Here is a 22,158-nt window from a genome sequence, read left to right as displayed (position 1 = left end):
TGTAAGAGTCAGGCTGTTAGAGTCTGCAGTGATCGATCGATGACTGATCGGTGATTCTTTGTGACCTCCTCACCCTCTCCGGTCCCTCCTCTTCCTCTGCAGATTATCCCGAGGGTCTCTGTTCTCCTTACAGTCTCCTCTCCTTCGCCTCTTCATTCCCTCCCCCCTCTTCCTGAATGGCTGCTGGGCCTCCTGGTGCGGGTGGAGGACAGCTCCATCACAGGGCCTACAGGAGACAGCAGAGACGATTCAAACCACCATCCACCTGTTGGCCAATCACGATCATTCTCAGGGTCCCATTGCTCCGTATAAGGAAACGTGTTGACCGTAGCACGGAGGAAACGGTGAAGGAAGTGGAGCAAATGTGCTCGAGGACAGGGACGGCAAGAAAAGCACGATTTTACAAAGAGTCCAACAACAAAACTTGTTCAAAGAAAGAAAAGAAATAAGTGATGGTCGGCCTGAAGTAACGAGGTGAAGATCGTTTCCCTAGAAACACTCGGCGTGGCTCGAGGGAAAACTACTAGTAGGTGTAAAAACTACTACTACACCCAGAGTATTTAAAGAAACTCCACCCATCATTAAACTGAGCTCAAAGCAGAACAGATGAGCTCAGTCTGACGTGACGCTGAACACACACACAGACACACACACACAGACACACACACACACACACACACACACACACACACACACACACACACACTGGCTTTTCCTGTATTTGGGGTCTGCCTTGTGTTTCCACCCTTTGCAGCGGTCCCACAGCTTCGTGGAAAAACACAAATAGATAATATAAGACTATAGTCTACAGATATATAGACTATAGTCTACAGATATATAGACTATAAGGATAAATAAATGTGAGACTTCGTCGTTGATCACCAAAGAAGCTGCTGGACTGCATCAGGCCGTTGCTGATTTATCATCCTGCCGTCTCTCCCTGTGCATGAACCCGTTCACACCTCTCGTTAGTGCCAAAAATCCTCGAGTTGACATCATCTTGGAGGAGAGGACAGTAGCATCGTGCTCCTGCCCTGCAGCATTGTTAGAGGAATGGTTGGTAACAGCAGGGATAACACGAGCCCTGATATCTGCCATTAATAAAACATCTGAATACGTTTTCACTCATCGCTTTCAATGCTTCACGAGGAGCAGCATTAGGAGGATCTAGAACAACTGATTTCAAACAACTGCAGTTCAAAGCTGGAGTAAACACCAGCTGTTAGCTGCTGATGGTGGAGATCGTGGCTAAGCTCCACCCTGACTGGCTGTCCGAGCTGAGGTAGTGACAGTCTGGAGGGACAAGGTCAGAAAATGGGCGTAACTTCTGTCACCAGAAGAAACTCCAGACACTGAGAGGTGAAGAAGCCAATGAGAATGAAGGTCTCCTTTGCTATCTGGCATGAACCAGAGCCCACCCAGCTCCAACTATCTGTGTGGGGACGTCGAAACCTGTGCTGGGGAAAGCTCTGGGCACTGTAACCAGTTATAATGATTAACTGCACTCAGAATAAAAGCAGTAGAAAAGTTACCGATTGACATGATTTGAGAGCTGTTTGTGCAGACTGAGTGGAACGAAGCAAGGTGGAGAAACAGCAGCTGCCTCAGACGCATGAAGCTGGGTAACAGCTCAGGTGTGCGTGTGTTTCGGTCTTTTGTCACAAGCTATTCTGCCATTTCCTAGGTTAGGGTTGGGCTTCTGAAGTGACCAGTTTACCTCGACCCGTGTCATCGAGCAGCTCACAGGATCGGCCCGGCTGATCCGTCTACTCGGCCCTGGACCGTTATCACAACGTTTTCAAACAGACGGAGCTCAGGGCGGCCAGCAGAATGAAAGAGGAGAGACACCGGGGGGTCAGCTTCTTCACGGTCAGCTGACAGCTCATCAGATGTAGGCGAATTTAATATCTCAGGCCGTGTTTTTAAATGGATCTTGTTAACATTCACAGCCCATAATGAGTATCCAGGCATATATGGAGGTTTGTATAAGAATGACCTGTGTGTGTGTACATGTACATGGCTGTATTAGGTTCTTGAGCTTTACTAGGGTTGGTCATGTTCTTTCCACTGGTTCGCGAGCCGACAGGATGCGTGTAGAGCTGCACGCCATCGTCATTAATTCAGGTCAGATGTTCACAGAGGTTAGCATGTGCCCTGTGCTGGGGGGGAGGGTGTTTCTCAGAGTCTGGATTTTTGTTTCTTTGTTAAACACGTTTTATGCACAGAGGACAACAGATGGGAACCTGGCACCGTTATACTACAAGTCTGGGCAAACTAAGTGCTTAATTGCTAAATGGCGGATAGGTCAGATATAAAGCATCGGCAGGATATCGTACTCCTGCAGGAAACTGATTGGAAAGATACATTTCATATAAGGTGGACTGAGAAAGTAACTCCAGGGTTCAGCCTGCATTTTCTGTACGTTGTTCACGTCTCATCGAGGTAACTTCAGAGCAGTTTGGATTCTTTGCTCACCAAATCTGAATTTTTTTTCTTTCTTTTTCAAACTTTAGATTTTTCATTTCTTTTGACGTTTTTTTCCTGGAGCCCTTTCAAGTTACAATATTCCTAATGTCGAGGTTCAGTCTCACCTTTTTCTGCTGCAGAGAGAAGCCGAGTCCATCTGTCCAACATACAAACTCTACAGCTAACCAACCTGACTATCCAACTGTGTAACCAGCTAACTAACCCTAACGACTGACCTCCAGAGCAGCAGCAGTCCAACGTCTCTCCTCTTTGTCTCTGTTTGTTTCTTCAGCTTCTCTGAAGGAAAGAAATTCAAACAGCTTAGAATTTTAACCTTGTCAGCTTCCAGCAAGCATACCCACCTACTTCCTGTCTGTTCTTTCAGAATGAAAGCTCCTGCTCAACCTGCTGTACTGGAAACATCTGTCTCCTCCTTTTCAAACATGTAGAAGAGCACGAGTCTGTCCAATCAGAGCAGCTCAGTGAGTTTATAATGTGCAGCAGTGGCTTCAGAGCCTGAGTCACAGGCACAGAGTTTTACTTTGGAGGGCCCTGCCTGATTTCCTGTGTGGTTGAGATGAAATTCACATTCAATGTCACATTACTGCCTGCTGCACACACACACACACACACACACACACACGTTAGTCATTAACGGGGGGGTCAACATGTGGAAGCAGCTCCTCCAATCAGAGCGCAGCATGTGATTAACACGGTAACCACAAGTATGTCAGAGGGAGGAAACTAACCACATGACCTGAAATCTGTGGACACGCCAATGGGTTTAATGAGTTCCCAGTGCTGAACTTTCTAAGAAGAATGTGGAGCTCAGAGGTCAGAGGTCAGCACACAGATGGCTGCAAGAGGAGGAAACAAACACGTCTGCGGTTCATTTCAAACATAACGAGGAGCTCGGTGTCCACCAGAGGATCACCCCACATCTCAGCCACACACGGCGCCTCTGGACACTCAGTTTGTCCCAGCTGTCACAGTGTAGGGTCTGGATGATGTCACAGAGAGCGGGTCCCCTGATGCAACATTCAGTTTGGTACAGTGGGCAGACACGCTAACGTGTTCGCACATTTAACCAAAGAAGCCACCTAAAGACATGTTCTGCCAGTCTCAGCCCTTATATGGTCGTCTCAGGCACAGAAGCTCCGCCCCTCAGCTGACTGTCTTCAGGCTTTGGCTGGCATCATTGTCCTCGGTTAGAACGAGCATGGCTCTGCCTGGCTCTCCTTCTCTGTGTACGTTCTTCCTTTAGCATCATTCAGTCTCTGTCCTGTGCTGCTCACATTCAGTAGGACGACTGGATAAGCGCTCCACTCTGTGTCTGTTTAACCCGGAGTGACTGTCCGGCACTAAGTCCCAGTAAGACCGAGGCCGTGCTTACTTGTGAACTAGCATCAGTCAGAGTTCATGTCATCTGGTTCACATATTACATCTGCAGCAGGGCTCGGTGTCACAGAAAGAAGCATTATTTTGAACTGTGACTCATGCTAAGCTGCTCTCAGAGTCCAACAGTAAGAATGGAAATAAGGGAACTGTGTGTCATGTGTTGGTTCAGACTGAGCGTGCTCAGAGCGTGAGCTGCAATCACACTTCAGTCCTGAGGTGGCACTGTGACCGACTCCAGCCGGTAAAGCCGATCAGATCAGCGCTCTCTCTCTCTCTGAGCCAGGGTCTCTCGCTCCTCTCGGCAGCAGATGGTCTCTCTCTCTTGCCCTCGCCCGCCCTCTTGCTCGCCCACTGGCAGATGGTCTCTCTCTCTCTCTCTCTGAGGATGACAGAACGTGCCAGGCGTCGTCGAGCAGAGAGGCAATAAAGTTTACAGTGATTTGAATTTAGAATTTTTGAATTTTGGCGGCCGACAGGTGAGTTATTGATTACTGATATCAGCGTGCGATCACATGGTCAGCAGGTCATGGGTTAAACACTCAGACTGTGGATTCACATTAGAGCATTTATATTTATGAAACGTTTGAGCTTCTGTTTGTGTGTCATGCTTCTTCATGGAGCTGTTATGTTTCTTTGTGTTCTGCTTGTTTCATGTTTTGCTGCTAGAACTCGTGATTTTACCAACTTTGGGGATGAATGATGTTAATTGGATTTTATTGTCCTGTTTTCTGTTTGAACAAATAGCATCATCTGGTTTTTGACTTTAAGGCTTCAGAGCTCAGTCGTGAGGCTGTGCTGTCAAAGTGACATGTTCAAAGTTGGTGTTGATCTGCTGGATTAAAGCAAAGATGACCTCTGAACTTTGTTCTCCAACGTGGTGCCTTTAAAGACCAGCTCAGTGTTTGGAACGAATCTGTTTCCTCTATTAGCTCCTCACTGACAGTCAAATCTGTCAAAATGTGTGGTGCTGTGTCAACACACCAACACAACCAGCAGGCTTTCTTTAGTGGAAGCACCTGCACAGGTTTGAGGTTGGGCCCTGGCAACACGTCAGTGGAAAACAAGGACAACCCGCCAAGTGAGCAGCTGGTTTCCTAGCACAGGTTCAGGATGTCACTGAGGAGCATCTGCTGCTAATGAACCAGTTATGGTGCCATCGTAAACACCCTAAAAGGGTCAGAGGTCAGGAGGTCTGACACGTCACTACAGAGGTCAAGTGTTAGGGGTCTGTCACTGCTGAGGTTATATCCGGTAATGGACAGGTGTCTCAGGAAAGGTTTGAGCTTTAGAGTTCAGTGAAGTCACTGATGAAGTTCTGGGGACACCGTAAAGGAGCTGGACAGGGGTCAGGGATCAGGGGTCAGGAAGGGGTCACTGAGGAGGTAAGCGGAGGAATAACCTCAGACTGTGTTTGTGTTCTAGGATGATGCTGAATGATCGGTGGACCATCATGAACAACAGCAGCTCAGAGCTCGACAGCAAGCGGCCAAACAAGCACAAGGTATCTCCACGTTAACCGTTAGCACCTAGCTGCGTTGGCTCAGACAGGAGAGAGCCGCGCAGAGTTAAGTCGTGTTAATCTGGAGTTAAACTGTCAGATCAGGCGCAGCAGTAATCTTCAGCATATGTCGGCTTTACTGCAGATTACACCCTGCAGGAGCATGCAGGATTGACTCTGAGGCGATCTTCACGCCACTTCTAACTAGAGATGGCACGATACCACTTTTTTATGTCCGATACCGATATCATAAATTTGGATATCTGCCGATACCGATATGAATCCGATATAGTGTTTTTTAATCAATAAAACTGTTTTTTTTTTATATCTTGCTGCATTTTGTATAAGGTCATACTCAAGTTTAAATAAAAAACAACACTAAAGCTATTCTGTTAAACCTGTATGTAAAAAATACAACAAAATATTTCATAGTTCAGCAACACTAATCAATCTAATAAACTTAAACCTGCTCCATCCTCCCTATTCTTGTATTTTAAAGAGTACTTAGCAGAAATATTAAGCAACCTAACTAATAGGGTTGCAAACTCCCAGCAAAAAAAAAAAGGGAACCACCCTCCACCTCATGATGCTTAATTGACGTAATCAACTTTAATTTGATGCAGGGGGAAAAATGCACAGAAATAAATTATTTTTCAAGAATAATTAAATAGATTCAACATCTTTCTTCAACAGAACTGCACAGATGGTATCTTCCCAAAGGAAAAAGTACTATAGCTTACTAGGGTATATTAGACTTAACAGTTACTATATACAGTAATGGACTTCTATACATTTTACATCAGATTAAAACTTTGGGTGTAAGAGTCAGATAATCATTTATTAAAAGCTCGACATTTTAAATGAGAATAAGAAAGAAAAGTATGTCTTTGTGCCCCCTTTACCTGTTCATGCCCTATCGGCCCCCCTGGCTAAACTTTGCTAGATCCGCCCCTGCACAGTTACCAGCCGTCAGCTGCGTAGAAAAAGATCCTGGTGTAGAAAGTAATATTAAATAAATTCTAACAACAGCTGATCAAGGTTAAACGTGCTGCTGTTGTTCAGCCGCTGGTTTCCTCTTTCTGGTGCAAAGTGGGCCAAAAACAAACAAGAGAGACGGACTCACGACAGAAAAGCCGATCAGCTGATCATTGATCAGTTTCAGGATTGAAGTAGCAGCAGGAGAGGGAGAGAGAGGCAGTCGCTCCATATATCGGTTGTTAAGCTTAACGCGGGAATGCTTTACAAACATTCAGAGATGAACTTACACACTTGCTTTACTTCTCTCTGGGAAAACTTCCTCGGAGATGAAATGCTGGTTTGGTAGCGAGGCTACAAATACACACAGCCGCTCTATCACGTGACCACACTGCTGCGACGTGCTACGGTTATGAGCCGAGTTACGCCGTGTCGCAAGTTTTGTGAGGTGCTTTTTTGATATTTAATGGATCGGATTACATTTTTTATTTCTCTCCGATATCCGATCCAGTAATTTACGTCAGTATCGGACCGATACCGATACGTAATATCGGATTGGTCCATCTCTACTTCTAACCCTCACACACGCTCTGACAGGAAGCTGCACACAAAATGCACTGCCCTAACACGGAGCGTCATGACTGCCGCCGCCATGTTGGTTTTGATTTCAGGAAATGACCACATTTGGATGAGAGAGTAATAAACTACCAGCAGAGGCGGGCAGAGTAGCCAAAACATTGTACTCAAGTAACTGTAGCGCTACCACAACATGGTTTTACTCAAGTAAAAGTAAAAAGTAGCCGTCCAAGAAATTACTCGAGTAAGAGTGAAAAAGTATTTAGTAAAAAAGGCTACTTGAGTACTCAGTAACTGATCATAACATCTGATTTAATGTTTAACAATGAGATAATCAGACAGACACATTTTAAAGACTGAAAAGCAACAAAAAAATAATAAATCTAAGCAGAAAAAAGAAATATTAGGGTAGGTAGACATTATCTACCCCAGTATTTATATATTACTTCTGCAAATGTCACAGCAGATAGAGTAACATTAACACAACAAGTCTGACTTATAACCTGCAGGTTTGTGTCTGTCGCCTGCATTTTTGGTTAAAACGTGTTTATTGCTCATCCACTGATGTTACTCACACTGAGTAGCCAGAAGAAGAGTAGTGATACTTCATAATAATATTACTCAAGTAAAAGTAAAAAGTACAGTCTAGTAAAACTACTCCTAAAAGTAATTTTTTCTAAAAAGTTACTCAAGTAAATGTAATTAGTTACTACCCACCTCTGCCTACCAGCTAATGCTAACTAGCCTGGTTGTCAGACTTCATCACACAAACACACAGATACCTGCTAATTAGTAAGATCCAATCACAATCCAGCAACAGGAGATTCAGTTCCCGGTGAGATGGTTCGGTTTTTAGCATCACATGACCCTGAGCTGTTGTCTTCTGGCTAATGTTGCTTATGCTAGTTTGTCTGCTAATACGGACCCTCCTTAGAGGGTGAGGTTGGTAAACTCTTACAAACTCTCAGTGCTGATCCAAATTACGTTATCAGGTAATGTTACAAGCTATCTATCAACAGCTATCTGTAACTTAGCGTTTGTCTGTGTGTGTTCGTAGAAGGTGTGCAGCTTCCTGTTATGGTCTGGTGGCACGTTGGTCATCATCGCAGTCATTGTTGCAGCAACAGTTGCCATCTTGTACCTGAACCACTATCCTCTACCCTTCATCAGCAGGTAACACACCTATACATGTCTCTCTTTCCTTCCTTCTGCCTGTCTAAATATAAATCTGGGATTGTCATGGTTACAGGGGGGAAGTGTCCTCATCTGTAGTTTCAACCAATCCCAAAGAGTCTGGGCCCCTGGTGACAGTGTCACGTGTTGCAGACGGAGAGCCAATCAGCATCTTCCTGGACCCAAACTGTCCGGACTTTAGTGAGCACTTCCTCCGATGGGAGGTGCTGCAGAGCTCGCTGCTGCGGGCGCTGACCAATTACAATGCAGATGATTGGCAGGACCACGGATTTGTCCAGAAGCTGGAGGAGGAGCTAAAGGTGTTATTAGGCCACACCCACAACCTGAGACTGGAAGCTGATTCGCTGAAAAGAGGCCAAGGTGTTCTGGACCAACGACTGGACAGACTGCAGAGTGAACAGAGCCGCATCGTCAAGGTATGAATCAAAGTAATTAAAATGTAATTAAATGAATGAAATAGGAATGCACTGCTGGAAGAGAGTGAAATGTAATTTAATTTAAGTTAAATGAAAGAGAAGACCGACATCCCCTAGGCAACATTAAATAAGATATGAAATTGATACAATATCAAAATATCAAGTTTGTACACAAATGATATCGATACACATGGATTACAAAAGAATACATAATCCGGTCTGTAGGTCTGACGTCATTAGCCGTTTCCGGGTCCAAACTCTGCTTCAGGTCCCAAAGTCAAACGAACACTCCAGCATCACTGAGAGTTAAAAACTGTCTACATTCTTTCACTTTTAATAAAATGATCAGCGTTGCTGCTTTACCAGGTGTAACAATTAAGTTTAACATCCAGGCATCCATGAAAACAGGATTTATTACATTTAATGTTGTTAGAAGATAGCAGGAAGTTAGCTCGCTAGCTTCCAGCTAAACATGATATAGCATGTTCTGAGTGAGAGACTTCTGAAAAAACTCAAACGTACAGCTCTGCTGTCACTTCCAACATAAATGAAGACAGAAAACTAAACAGCAGTGACGTTTGTAGGGTTACTACATGATTGCTAGCGACACAGCTATGTTAGCATAATATAAACAGTGAAGCTGGAGGATGAAAGCTAACTTTTTTTCCACTTGATAAAAGTTAACGTTAAGGTTCCTGATGGTTAGAGACAAATGCAATCGCATGGCAGGATGCTGTAAACCAAACTCCAGTCAGGAGAACAACTGAGATAATCCATCCACAATACGAGGTTAGTCATTAATATACTGCTGCATGTAGTAGTTACATCGGAAGGGTTTAAAACTGAGCTTTAAAACGAACAGTGGCAATAAAAACTGAGAGAGGCCGACAGCGATCACTGACTGTTTCAGATTGAAAAGAACAAGATACAAAGCATTACAACATGTTAGAAAGACAACAGCCTTAATAAAGTCAGAGTAGTTTGGGCCATAGGATACTATAGAAAACAGCGGGGGGGGGCTGGCATCAACCTGAAGTCCACTGTCATCTCCTTTCCTTTGGCAGCAAGGCAAAGCTAGGTTGTTGTTGCTGGTCTTATATCACTAAACAGTCCCTCCCTCTTTGTGTACCTGTACAGGTGATGTCTGATAATCACTCAGGTGTGTTGAAGTTGGTGGCAGGTTTCAGTGATTCTCTGCTCAGCCTGCAGAGGGAGACAGATAGTCTGAGGAGCCTGAAGAGTGAGCTGAGCAAAGACAGCACTCTCACAGGTAACACACACACACACACTCGCGCGCGCACACACACACGCGCGCGCACACACAGGTGAATCATTTCAGAATAATTTCCATCATTTTCCCAGCTGGCTCATTACATTTGAAATCTGCTTTTGTTTACACATTTCCTGCTCGATTGTCTCCCATTTTTGTTACAAAGTTTTGGTTTGAACATTTATGATGTTAAATTTTAGCTTCATATTACAAATAACTTTCAACGTTTTTACCTTCAAAGTGAATCAGAATCTGTACCTGAACAGATACATAAAAAAATGTCTGCAGACTGAAAATCTGAGCAAAAGTCCAACATTCCAGAAAAGTCCCAAATCACCAGCTCGTACCGCGTCCTCATTTTTACTTTGACAGCATTTCTAGTAGATCATGGCAGATGACGTGAGCCTGAATGGAGGCCTTGGTTTGGGGACGGCCTCAGAGGGGCCCGACGGCGGCAGATCCCCGTGCGCTCACGAGAAGTGCATGAATAGTAAAAGGGAGGCAGGGTGAACAGCTTGTAGTGTAACTAGGAACCATTTCTGAATGATATATAGTTCAGTTTCACAGTACAGCAACATTTTCAACACAAAACATTTTAACCTGAATTCTCAAACGGTCACTTCAGAGTGATAGCACAAATGCACATATTTAACTGAGTGATGTCCTCAGTTATAATGAGCCTTTTGTCTTCGCTTTTCTCCTCCCCGTCCCTCGGTCCTGTCCGTTCTCACCATAATTACTTAAAAAGTAAAATAAATAATAAAGATTGAATAAACTATGAAAATCACGTGGACGAGTACACGAAAAGCCAAAATGGTCCGTGTGGGAACACAAATCTATTGGGACTAGTTCTGGACGGTACAGTGTCAGACAGGAAAGGCAAAAAAAGCCCAAAACTGCAGGATTGTGTGTTTTTGACTGCCTCCTCGTGTTTGTGTGTTTGTGGTACAGCCTTCATGTTATCGACAAGCCTTTGTATAATAACAGATATCTAACACACTAACTGACCTGTGAGTCACTGACTGTACATGCAGACCTGTTGATTTCAGATGAATGACACACAAATAAAGAAGACAAGTAGCTGTCACCTGAGTCCAGGTGTGTCTGACAGGTGGACAGAGTGACCTCCACAGACACACCTGTGTTGCTGATGATGTCATTTCCCCTGTCCCTCAGCTGTCAGACCCAGGGACTGCAGCGACATCCTGAAATCTGGTGTCTCTCAGGATGGCGTTTACTCCGTGTTTCCAACCCACGACCCCAATGGCTTCATGGTTTACTGCGACATGAGCACAGATGGAGGAGGCTGGACGGTACACACACACACACACACACACACACCCTAGGTGCTAATTCGTTTGTCAGCCTGAGCTTGTTAGACACCTGCTTCGGTTTGACTAGCTTAGCATACAGGAGACCTGCAGGAGATCCTGTCACACCCAATGTTCCCTCTAAGCTGCACGCGTGCGCAATTGCGCACAGCTGGCACGTCTCTGCGCACAAAGAAAAATCTAACCTGAATTTAAATTAAAATTAAAACTTTAACAACTCTGTTCTGCAGTGTTAGTCAGTGACTGGCTGCTCCCGTATGGGATCAGAACGATGCCACCTTATCCCATAGTCCAGCCAATGATGCGATTCACATTCGTATACGCAGCTAATCAACGTCGCTGACAGGCTATGACAGCGTCCTTATGTGCCGACACCGGTGTTTTAGCAAAGCGGCTGATGTGGAGTGAAGCCACGTTAATGACAACGTGTACAACCATTGGAGATGTGAGCAGGACAGACGGAACAACTGACGGACAAAGTGTGGACTTTATAGCAGTTTTTAAATTGTGTTGATCGGCCACGTAAAACCAGAGTTATGATAAAAATATCTGCAATGTTTGGTTTTCTTCCTGAATACTGTCGTTGTTTATATTTACTGCGGGAAGAAACGGTAAAAACGGCGTTTTATAAGGAAAACACTCGAAAGCCTGTGAGCAAAAACAAACTCCACCCCCTCTCCCTTTCCTATTCGTCCAAAAAAGTACCATGTCGACCAATCAAAAAATGATATGACAACGTGGCATCTAGTTGTTAAGAAACGGGGGGAAGTTTTAGGAGTGACGGCGGAGTGGCACAAATAATTTGTGTGGCATCAGATTTGATGCAGAACAGCTGATTGTTCTGTAAATAGTTTGAAATGTTTATTTAAAAAAACGCCTTGGCTGCATTTTTAGGTAAACAGCTGCAAAAACTTTGTTGTTTGCATAACTCAGTTACTTTTTTGGAGAAGTAACTATATAATTAATTGCCCAACATTGGTCATTATTTACTGTATGTTGCAGACAGAGTTACAGACTCTCTCCCAGACCACAGACTCATAATACAAGTCAGAGCTTTATAAAAAATAAATAAAGAAAGTTGTGTTTTCAAACTTGGAGTTCAAGTTATTTTTCCTTCCAATAGTGTGAACATGCTACAGGTCATGAACACGATTGTTTTACATTTTCATTGTAAGTGGGCTAAAGCAGTTAATTTAAAGTAGTCTAACATAAATCTAAACGCTGTAATTTGATTACTTTAATAAACATGTGACTTGGATGGATTTGATGCTGGCGTGACCACAGCGCACACGTCTGCTGTCGCTCACAGTGGTCCAAGGGGACGCTCAGGGAGTTTGTGTGTTCGGTCAGACACATGAAACATCACACCTCATCAATCACACCAATTAATTTTATCAGCACGGCTGTTTCTTTAATTAAGACCAATAATGTACCTGTCAGAGGCTTCACACCTGTGTGTGTGTGCGTACAGGTGATTCAGAGGAGGGAGGACGGCTCGGTGAACTTCTTCAGAGGATGGGAGGCTTACAGGGACGGATTTGGGACAACGACCGGAGAGCACTGGCTTGGTCTGATACACACACGTTGGTTTTCCTGTGTTTGTGGGGGCCATTACTCACTGAGCGCACACACAGGAACCTGAACTTTATCCTTCTTAGCTGAAACAACGGGACACTGTTATCCAGTTTCCTCAGATTTTTTTGAGCACACATTGCACACCATGCTGAGATATTTCAAGCTGTCAGCTCACAGCTCTTTGAGAATCATCCTAAAATACTTTTTAGATGCTTAACAAAGAAAACATTCCTGTAAATATGGTCAGGTACAAGGACTGGAGTGGAACTGAATAAAAACGTAACCAATGTCCAAGAAGAACTTCAGAAAGCTGGATTAATGTTTTAAATCGAGAAAACGAGAACTAAAGTTTTTAAATGGATGATTTAGGAGAGAAAGAGAAATATTTAAACAAAAAACACTAACCACAGAAATACTCGATACAAAACTTAGTGGTACTTCAACAAAGTACCTCAAACTGGATGTATTAAAGCTTCAGCCCAGTATGGTGTTCTTTATGTTTAACTCTTTATTCTTTGTATTTATGTATATTTCCTGAGTTGTTTGTCGGGTCATTTCACATCCAAATAATTAAAGAAGGGTTTAACCCAACCACCTCTAACCAGCCCGGGGCAAAAACAAACGTCGTGATAGGAGCTGTGCAAAACTTCAGGACCTGCTGTCATCAGTTTGAGTGATGACGGTCAGTGTTGGTCAAGTTACTTGAAAAAAGTAATCAGTAACTAATTACTGATTACTTCCCCAAAAAAGTAATCCCGTTACTTTACTGATTACTTATTTTCAAAAGTAATTAATTACTTAGTTACTTAGTTACTTTTTAAAAACACGATTTACAACCTGAATAGGTAATAAAACAATAGATCTTTCAGCCCAATTCTACTTTTTCTGCATAATCCATCATACAAAATGTAATCAAATGGAAAAGTCTCTTTTTAAAACTTGTTTTATTCGTTTTAATCTTTTAACTTTATGCATCAAGCAAAAATGTAATTATATGCAACATTCTCTGACTGGAAGAAATTTGTTTAACATTTAAACCTATTTTCTGCACATTCCAGCACATAAAATATTTTTTTTTTGTGTTTACACTCAGTCTTTCAAATAGATGCAAGTAAAACACAGCAGAAAATAAATAAAATCAAAGACTCAGCGGTCCTGTTGCTCTATTTTCACCTGTAAAGCAGGAGTAGGGCAGGCGGAGGTTTACCCTGGTGCAGGTGTGCCGCAGCGGTCAGTGGAAGAATCCACGAGTTTCTCTGTGAATTTCCCATTACGTCGTAGCTACTCGGTGCTTGCTTGGAAGTTTAGGGTTTTTTTCGCTGTAAAAAGAAGTTTTCTTCCCACGCACAACGGACACTAATGTTTTTGTCACTTTTTATGGAATCAAACTCAAAGTAAGGTCAGTACTTCCACGCTTTAAACGCTGCACGCTCATACTCTCTCCCGCACTCGATATATGATCCATTGTTGATCTGCACACAGCTGTTGTCACGAACGTCGCACTCGGTTACGTCACTGTCATGAGACATTCTCGCAAAAAATCACGGTTTTAGTAACGCAGTAACGCAGCGTTCCTACGGGAAAGTAACGGTAATCTAATTACCGTTTTTGCAATAGTAATCCCTTACTTTACTCGTTACTTGAAAAAAGTAATCAGATTACAGTAATCCATCTCTGATGACGGTTGGGCTGGTTTCTAATAAAACTGATCACAGCTGGGCAACATCAGCAGCAGCTTCATGAAATGACACCTTTAATCTTCTACTTCAAGGACTTTCACAGTAAATCTTTAACCTTGGTTTTTCCCACAGTCAGGTGGGAAAGTTTTGTTATTATTCTTTATTTTTCTAATTTCAGGTGAGAGTAACGTGTTCAAAGGTGTTTTTGTGTTTTGTCATGTAACCGAGTAGAACGTATGAAAATGTTGATGGGTCCCGTGGTAAAGCGGTGAAACTGGTCCTCACAAAGACAGTGTCCAGCACACCGTTTAAAAAGCAGCACAGTGACACCTGGCTGTCTCTCTCAGGTCTGCAGAGGATCTACTCGCTCACCAGGTCAGGTGGTTCCGAGCTGCGTATCGACATGGCAGACTTCGATAACGCCACAGCGTTCGCTCAGTACTCTGAATTCTCCGTTGGTCGAGACTCCGTGAACCCCGAGGAGGACGGATACCCACTGACTGTGGACGGGTACTCCGGGACTGCAGGTACCACGCGGTAACACACAGTACCACAGATTACCACACAGTACTGCACAGTACACAGCTGGGTATTTCTCTTCAGGTGACTCCCTCCTGAAGCACTCGGGGATGCGGTTCACCACCAAAGACCGCGACCAGGACCAATCAGAGAACAACTGTGCGGCGTACTACCAGGGGGCGTGGTGGTACCGGAACTGCCACACCTCCAACTTGAATGGGCAGTACCTGAGAGGAGGCCACGCCTCCTACGCTGACGGTGTGGAGTGGTCCAGCTGGACTGGTTGGCAGTACTCGCTTCGCTTCACGGAGATGAAGATCCGACCCAGACCGGAGTCCTGAACCTGGGCCGAGGGCTCGTGATTGGTTGTGACTGTAGATGGTTAGAGTCTGTATGAAACTCCGCCTCCATAAGTACAATTGTAAATGATGGTAGACAGAGCGTTGATGTGTTACTTACCTTTTTTGTTTCATCAATAAACTCATTTGACAAGACGATCCATAATCACTCTGATCGAGCTTTACGACGCGGTGTTAGAGGTCACGCTCCTCTGATGGAAGCGGGTGGGTTAGCACTGGGTGGAGGTACTTCCTGTGTCAAGGAGCGGTTGTTGTCTGTGGCAATGATGGGGCGCAGCATGCATTGATGCGAGTGTTGTAGAGCAACGTGAAGGTGAAGCTTTCAGGTTACCAGTCGGTCGGGCTCGGCCATAGTCGGTGGCTAAAATCACTGTGACATCAGGGTCAGTCTTTAGGAGCCATCCTCGCAGGAAGTGACCGGCAGCAGGTGAATCCTCAGGTGAAGTCACGATTGGGAGCAAAGGAACAGTTCCACTACTGTGTCACACTGTTACCTAGGCAACGGGAGCCTGGAGTTACCAACAATGCGCATTCACCTGGTGGTGGTTTGTCAGAGCGACTTAAGTGGGTCAGCATCTTCCTGCCACACTTTCAGACGCCACGTTACCTGACACGGCCGAACTTTAAAGGTTGTTACACACCGAATGCGTTGGGCTTTTGCAGAAAATTCATCCTCAAAAAATGCACTGTGAAAAGAAACTGGATGTGGGTTCATCCAGTTTTCAGGAGAAAGCAGCAGCAGGGAGGATATTCTCGTTTGATCTAGGAGGTCAAAGTAAGTCAAACGTATGTATACAGCACTGTCATAACCACAAATATAACTAAATAATATAAAACATGAGGAAATTCATTAAAAGCTTGTTTGTATAGAAATGTGTTCAGCTGCTTTGTAAACGAGTCAGTGGAGTGTGCACAGCGTAAAGACGACAGCCTCGGTGCCTGACGACCCACGCGGGGTTTGAACCCAGTACGAGGGACCGACAGTGACCTCTGACCTGAGGACCCGAGTGCTCGGGAGGAAGCAGGAGGCCTCAGCAGGTCAGAGATAAGCTGGGGAGCTTCACCATGCAGAGCTCGAAAAGCTCAAACTAACATTTTACATGAAACCTCAAATTTACCAACGACCGATGAGGAGAAGCCAAATCTGGAGTAACGTGTGACCTCCTGTTAGTGCCGCAGCGTCGTGTGCAGTCTGAAGGCGATCCAACGCTGACTGGTTGAAACCAGTAAAAAGACCGTTACAGAAGAAGGCAAAGCATGAAGAATCACCTCAGCCTCTGACACCAGCACAGGTTACAGATGTTTGAACCAGCCGTGTGCAGACACAGACTCAGCTCTCAGATACGACGCCCACATTTGTGACGGAGGAGCCTAAAAAACAGATCATGTGATCGCGAGCAATAGTTTCGGTTTTAACTGGACGATGTTATCATTTAACCATTGTTTGATTTCTGACACAATTATTTAAAGAAGACCATTTCTAAAAGTCAGAAGCTTTGAAAGAACAGAATAACTGAATGTCATCAGCATGGAGGTGATAAGAAATACTACTGTCTGATAACTTGGAGTAGAGCGAGTATATAAGGAAAAAGAGAATGGGAGCTAAACAACACCAGTAATCCCAACAAGTCTTTGAGCCTGTTTACCATCATACTGTGATCAACAGCATCAAAGGCAGAGGAGAGATCCAGTATAACCAGTACGGAGTACCAGAGTCTGCTGCCATCAACATGTCACTACACAGTTTCACAGCAGTTTGTGGAAACCAGACTGGAAAATGTCCAAAACACTGTTTTTCTCCATAAAGTCGTTCAGTTGTTCTGCAACTGTTTTTTCTCACATCTTTGACACAAATGGTGATTTTGATATTGGCTGTGACTGTTTGGAAGAGATGGGTCCAAATTTGGTGTCTTTAATATTGGCTCAACAACAGCTTGTTTAAAAAGCTGAGAGCTGAGCCAGTATAAAGAGAAGTATTGATTATTTCCACAATCGAGGGGCCAACAGAGTCAAACATCCAGGAAGGAGGAAGTACAGGGTGGGCCATTTATATGGATACACCGCAATAACATGGGAATGGTTGGTGATATTAAAGTCCTGTTTGTGGCACATTAGTACATGTGAGGGGGCAAACTCCTCAAGATGGGTGGTGACCATGGTGGCCATTTAGAAGTCGGCCATCTTGGATACAACTTTTGTTTTTTCAATAGGAAGAGGGCCATGTGACACATCACACTTATTGGTAATGTCACAAGAAAAACAATGGTGTGCTTGGTTTCAACATAACTTTATTCTTATACCAAACAGTCAGCTCACCAAAGGTTTCGTACTCACCTCGTTCCCTAGCCTGCCCCCTGCCTGTCGGGCCTCTCTTGGACCTCGCCTCCCTCTGGACTTCCAGCTCTCACGAGGACACTCTCAGGGCTACCCCCTCCTGTATCAACTGGTTTTAACTTGCAAGTACAGTGGCTTGCAAAAGTATTCGGCCCCCTTGAACTTTCCCACATTTTGTCACATTACAGCCACAAACATGAATCAATTTTATTGGAATTCCACATGAAAGACCAACACAAAGTGGTGCACACGTGAGAAGCTAATTCACTTTATTTACCTGCCCAGTAACTCCTCCCTCTGTTACAGAGTTTCCCATCTTGTGTCCTCGTTGTGCTCCCTGTGCCCGAGTGTTGTCCCATTTGACCCATTACTGCTCCTGTCTAGTTTCTTGATTTAAATCCATGTTCTAGTCTGAGTCTTGCTCCTTTTGTGAACAAACCTTGTAAATAGTTTATGCGCTTTTTGAGTCTGCTTTTGGTCTCGAGCCTCCACTTTGTCTGTGAATATACAGAGATGGACAATTGGCAACAGCAGCGTACAAAGAACAATGATGTACACGATTTCCACAGCCAGTAATAAAACATAAATGGTAGACAGTATCCCACCTCTTTAGGTAGTGGGCAGGTGCATTCATAAAAGCAGGTCACCGTAATCCAATAAATGTGAAAAAGTTGCATGAATCAAGTGTTTTCAAGTTTTAGTTTCAGCCTTGACACAAGCCTTTGAATGTGAGTTTTAAATGACAAATTCTGATCGATAATGATCCCTGATACTTTTAAGAAAATATCAGTTTCAGTTCCTTGAATGCTTTCAGTCTTAGGAGATGTAGCTAACAACTCTTTGCCATTTAAGAAAAACACGACCTTGGACACCATTTTAACTGAACAACATCAAAGGCAGCAGAAACTGCAGGGTTTATGCTACTGAAGGAGATGAACAGTAGATAATTGTACCAAGATGGAATGCAGCGTTTGATAAATTATCACAGAAGTTGTTTATGTAAAGAGAAAAAGAGCAATGGTCCTAATATGGAGCCCAGAGGAACTCCATTGGATACTGGGAGACAAGAGGAAGAAGACCCAGCAGCGTGGACACACTGTGTTCTCGCTGACAAGTACGATATGATCGCAGCCTTACACAGTGTTGGGGAGTAACAGAATACATGTACCGGTGTTACGTACTTAAAATACAAAATATGAGTAACTGTATTCTGTTACAGTTACCGTTTAAAAAGGTGGTATTCACAATACAGTTACTTTGTTGAAATAAATGGATTACACTGCGGTCTTTTCCTGTTTCATATGTTCGGCTGAACATATGAAATGGAGGTAATATGAAAATTACCTCTTTTTTTGGTAATTCCACGCTGGTGGAAACCCAAACAAAACATGCATTAAGAGGCTCTAATGTCTGTGTCTCAATCTAACGGCCCACGTCACCTCTACTTCAGCCCACATAATGATGTGAAGACATGTTTGTTTTTTTAATTATTATTCAAATGTTTAATATGTAGGCAACAGGCAGAGTGTTACATGCATCGCCCTGATGCATGTAGCCTGATGGGCAGTGTAGTCCGTGCTGCAGGGAGGATGGATGTTGGGTCTGTGTTTCCACAAGCCCCGCTGGTTTTAGAGACTTATTCGCCATGAAGAAAACAAGACAGCCAGCGATCGATCGATTTACTTGCAAGGGAGGCCTCGTTGGTGTCTACCCAAATCTGGCCTCCGATTGCTGCCTTTTATTGGGAACACAGTTCACACAAAACAATAGTACCTCCCCTCGTAACAAAGACAAGGCACTGTGTGTGTGTGTGTGTGTGTGTGTGTGTGTGTGTGTGTGTGTGTGTGTGTGTGTAGAAACACACACACACACATACACAGTGGAATTCTTTTCATCACAGAGTTAAACAATGTGGAGCATAAAAATGACAACATTTAACAATTCACTCTAACAATGGACTGCTGTACCCGTGATGTGTCTGTGAGCGAGGAGGGAGAAAAAGGAAAAGTACGAGCTGTCACCGAGCAGAAACGGGAGCTGGAAGCATGTAAATATAATAATAACCACTGCAGCCAAAAGGTTTTCAGCTACGAGCCCGACACGAACCCAACGTATTAGCCAGAGGTCCCTTTACTACGGTTCGGAGCCGCGGACCTGTTTTATATACGCGCGGAATAGTTTTCTACACGAGATCGCTGCAAAAAGTGCAGCCTTACCTAATGTCCACCTACTGTTACTCATTTATATTAAGATTTAAACATCTAGCTGCTGTTGGTATGGAGAGTAACCTTCAGTAATAGTAATAAATCACACAGCAATAGGACATTCATGTAGTTGTAAAAAGATGATAATATATTAAGTATTCAGAATAGTTACTCTCATCGAGTAACGGAACGGAATACGTTACAAAATACATTTTGGGGCATGTAATCTGTAATCTGTAGTGGAATACTTTTTAAAAGTAACCTTCCCAACACTGAGCTTACAGCATTTACAGACAGACCAGTATTGTTTAGTCTGTTTACTAAAACAGGTCAACTGGATCAAAAACCTTTGACAAGTGAAGAAAAAGAGCAGCACAGTATTTGTTGGCTCCATTGCATCAATGATGTCGTCACCACTTTTTGTGCTGTGTTGTTTTCTGACTGATGTTGGGAAAGAACTGAATTTGTGTCCAGAAAGTCTTTCAGTTTTTCACTAATAATCTTTTCTAGAACTTTTCCCAAACACACAGTTTAGATATGTGTCTGTTATTAATATATGAAGCATGTTAGATCTGGATATAAAGATTAAAATAAAGACCCTGAAGAAACAAATGCTCATTAAAGCAGCTTAAAATGTATCATTTTTCTGTTAAACAACAAGGATTAAGAACATTTTATTATTTTCCAGAATTTTTTAGGCTCGTTCAGATGTTTAGTCGTTTTTGAAAGACAGAATTCTGGTTTCGACCTTTTAATTAAAGAGGTTGAATGATTTCTAAAAATCAGCCAATCGGCCTCAGATGTAGTTTTTCTGCCCTGAGCCCAGGGAGCATCTTTTTTTGAGGAGACTGGAGAGCTGAGGAGAAAACCAAAGATTGTTTCTGTCATGAACTGGCTGTGTGCAGGCAGATGAGGACCCAAAGGCAAAACTCACGGAGACAAAAGCTGAACTCAAAATCTCTGCTTTATTGCAGGCTTCACAAAGAAACAGAACTAAACTGGGAAAGCTAAACCGAGGGAGCACAGAGAGAGGCACACAGGTTCAGGGAAGAGACACTGACGACGCCACACTGAACTGAGGGAGACGTGGACATAAATACACAGAGGATTAACGAGGGGAGCACACGGGGAACACAGGTGACACTGATAACCATAACGAGACACGGCAGGAGCAAACACAACACTGACGCACACTGACGGGAGACTATCAAAGTAAAACAGGAAGCACACAGAGGCAGACCAGGGGGAGAGCACAGACATAATGGGCTGAGGAAAACATGGAATAAAACACAAGGAGGGGGAACGAGGACTCACATACACAGAGGGGCACACAGGGGGTAAAGTCACGAGGGGAAATCAAAGAAGCAACATCTTAACAGAACAACCCACGAACCATGGCATAAACAAAGAACAAAATACAAAAACACACGAAAACTAAGAGTGCCAGGTCAACATGACCCAGGATCATGACAGTTTCTGTATGTGACTCCACATTTGCACACGGCTGCATGTTTATTTATCATTTTAATAAAAGTGTCATAAAAACAATTCCATGTCAACTCTGCATCAGTGATCAGGTGGATCAGTTATAGTCCCACGAAGCATGGAAGAAAGCTTGCTCACAGACATGCGTAACAACATAACATGGAACGAGTTGTTTGGATGTGACCAAACACTGAACCTGTGACCCAGTGAACTGAGGGAGACGTGGACACTGAACCTGTGACCCAGTGTTCGGTGTGTTTTTTAGTTATTCTGTGAGTGTTGTTATTCGTGGGTTTTGGTTGGTAAGTCGGCGCTGGCAAAGGTCGGCAGCCTTAACCCAATTTCCTTTGGGGTCAACCTTCAGGATCAATAAAGTTTTATTGAATTGAATTGAATTGGTTGCTGTTGCTTTGCCTTTTCGTTTTCCTCGTCTTGTCACTCTTGTTTCCACGCTCCCCGTGTCCCCTCTCAGTGTCTAGTCTGCGTCTTTGCGATTGTCTCGTGTTTCTTTGACAGTCCCATGTCCTGTGTCAGTGCATTGAGGTTTTCTTCCCCTTGTCGTGTATTCCCAGCTGTGCTCTCCTCCTGTTTCCCATCCCCTGGTTTCTCCCTGGTGTATTTCAGCCCCGTGTTTTTCTCTGTCCGTTGTCGTGTCGTACCGTTCCCATGTGCTGCGTTTCCTGCATGGTCCTCTGTCATCCTCGCACCTAGTTTCTAGCTTCCCAGTTTCCTTTCCTAGTGTCTTTGTTCCTCGTCCTTGGATTTTGTTTGTAGCATGTTTTTGCTACAGCTCAATAAAGCTGCTGTTTTGGCTTCATCCTTTCGTGTCTGTGAGTCCTGCATTTGGGTCCTACATCCTGCCTGCCACACAGCGTAGCC

At 43.8% G+C, this 22,158-nt stretch overlaps 2 protein-coding genes across 3 annotated transcripts in view; one reads left to right on the top strand and one right to left on the bottom strand.

Annotated features, from left to right (window-relative positions):
• The window catches only part of LOC146376980 (regulator of G-protein signaling 3-like), a 28,471-nt gene extending 25,704 nt beyond the window's left edge, over positions 1–2,767 (bottom strand). For both annotated transcript variants that reach the window (XM_084946656.1, XM_084946657.1), the window contains exons 1-2: positions 2,592–2,767; positions 74–226 (exon numbers count right to left, since the gene is read on the bottom strand). In XM_084946656.1, coding sequence (XP_084802782.1) covers positions 74–226; positions 2,592–2,623 — 185 coding nt within the window. In that variant the 5' untranslated portion in view covers positions 2,624–2,767. The remainder of the gene's footprint in view (positions 1–73; positions 227–2,591) is intronic.
• A 1,381-nt stretch (positions 2,768–4,148) lies between these two features.
• On the top strand, positions 4,149–15,394 carry fibcd1a (fibrinogen C domain containing 1a). Its single transcript, XM_084947082.1, has 9 exons — positions 4,149–4,340; positions 5,287–5,365; positions 7,971–8,086; positions 8,163–8,523; positions 9,661–9,793; positions 10,970–11,106; positions 12,596–12,692; positions 14,726–14,905; positions 14,982–15,394. Exons 2-9 carry the CDS (start codon positions 5,288–5,290, stop codon positions 15,236–15,238), a joined length of 1,359 nt encoding a protein of 452 aa, XP_084803208.1. The 5' UTR covers positions 4,149–4,340; position 5,287; the 3' UTR covers positions 15,239–15,394.
• The last annotated feature ends 6,764 nt before the right edge of the window (positions 15,395–22,158 follow it).

The sequence above is a fragment of the Perissodus microlepis genome, chromosome 12, assembly GCF_051167445.1.
Source record: "Perissodus microlepis isolate ML-2025 ecotype Zambia chromosome 12, ASM5116744v1, whole genome shotgun sequence".
In the NCBI taxonomy this organism is placed as follows: Eukaryota; Metazoa; Chordata; class Actinopteri; order Cichliformes; family Cichlidae; genus Perissodus; species Perissodus microlepis.
The sequence above is the reverse complement of the archived record's forward strand: the minus strand, read 5'-3'. Positions and strand labels throughout refer to the sequence as shown.

Bases quoted from the DNA above. Each gene is read 5' to 3' on its own strand.
- fibcd1a (XM_084947082.1), top strand. From the start codon at position 5,288: ATGATGCTGAATGATCGGTGGACCATCATGAACAACAGCAGCTCAGAG. The intron at 8,087-8,162 runs GTAACACACCTA...TCATGGTTACAG, and splicing joins CCTCTACCCTTCATCAGCAG to GGGGGAAGTGTCCTCATCTG. The intron at 14,906-14,981 runs GTACCACGCGGT...ATTTCTCTTCAG, and splicing joins CGGGTACTCCGGGACTGCAG to GTGACTCCCTCCTGAAGCAC.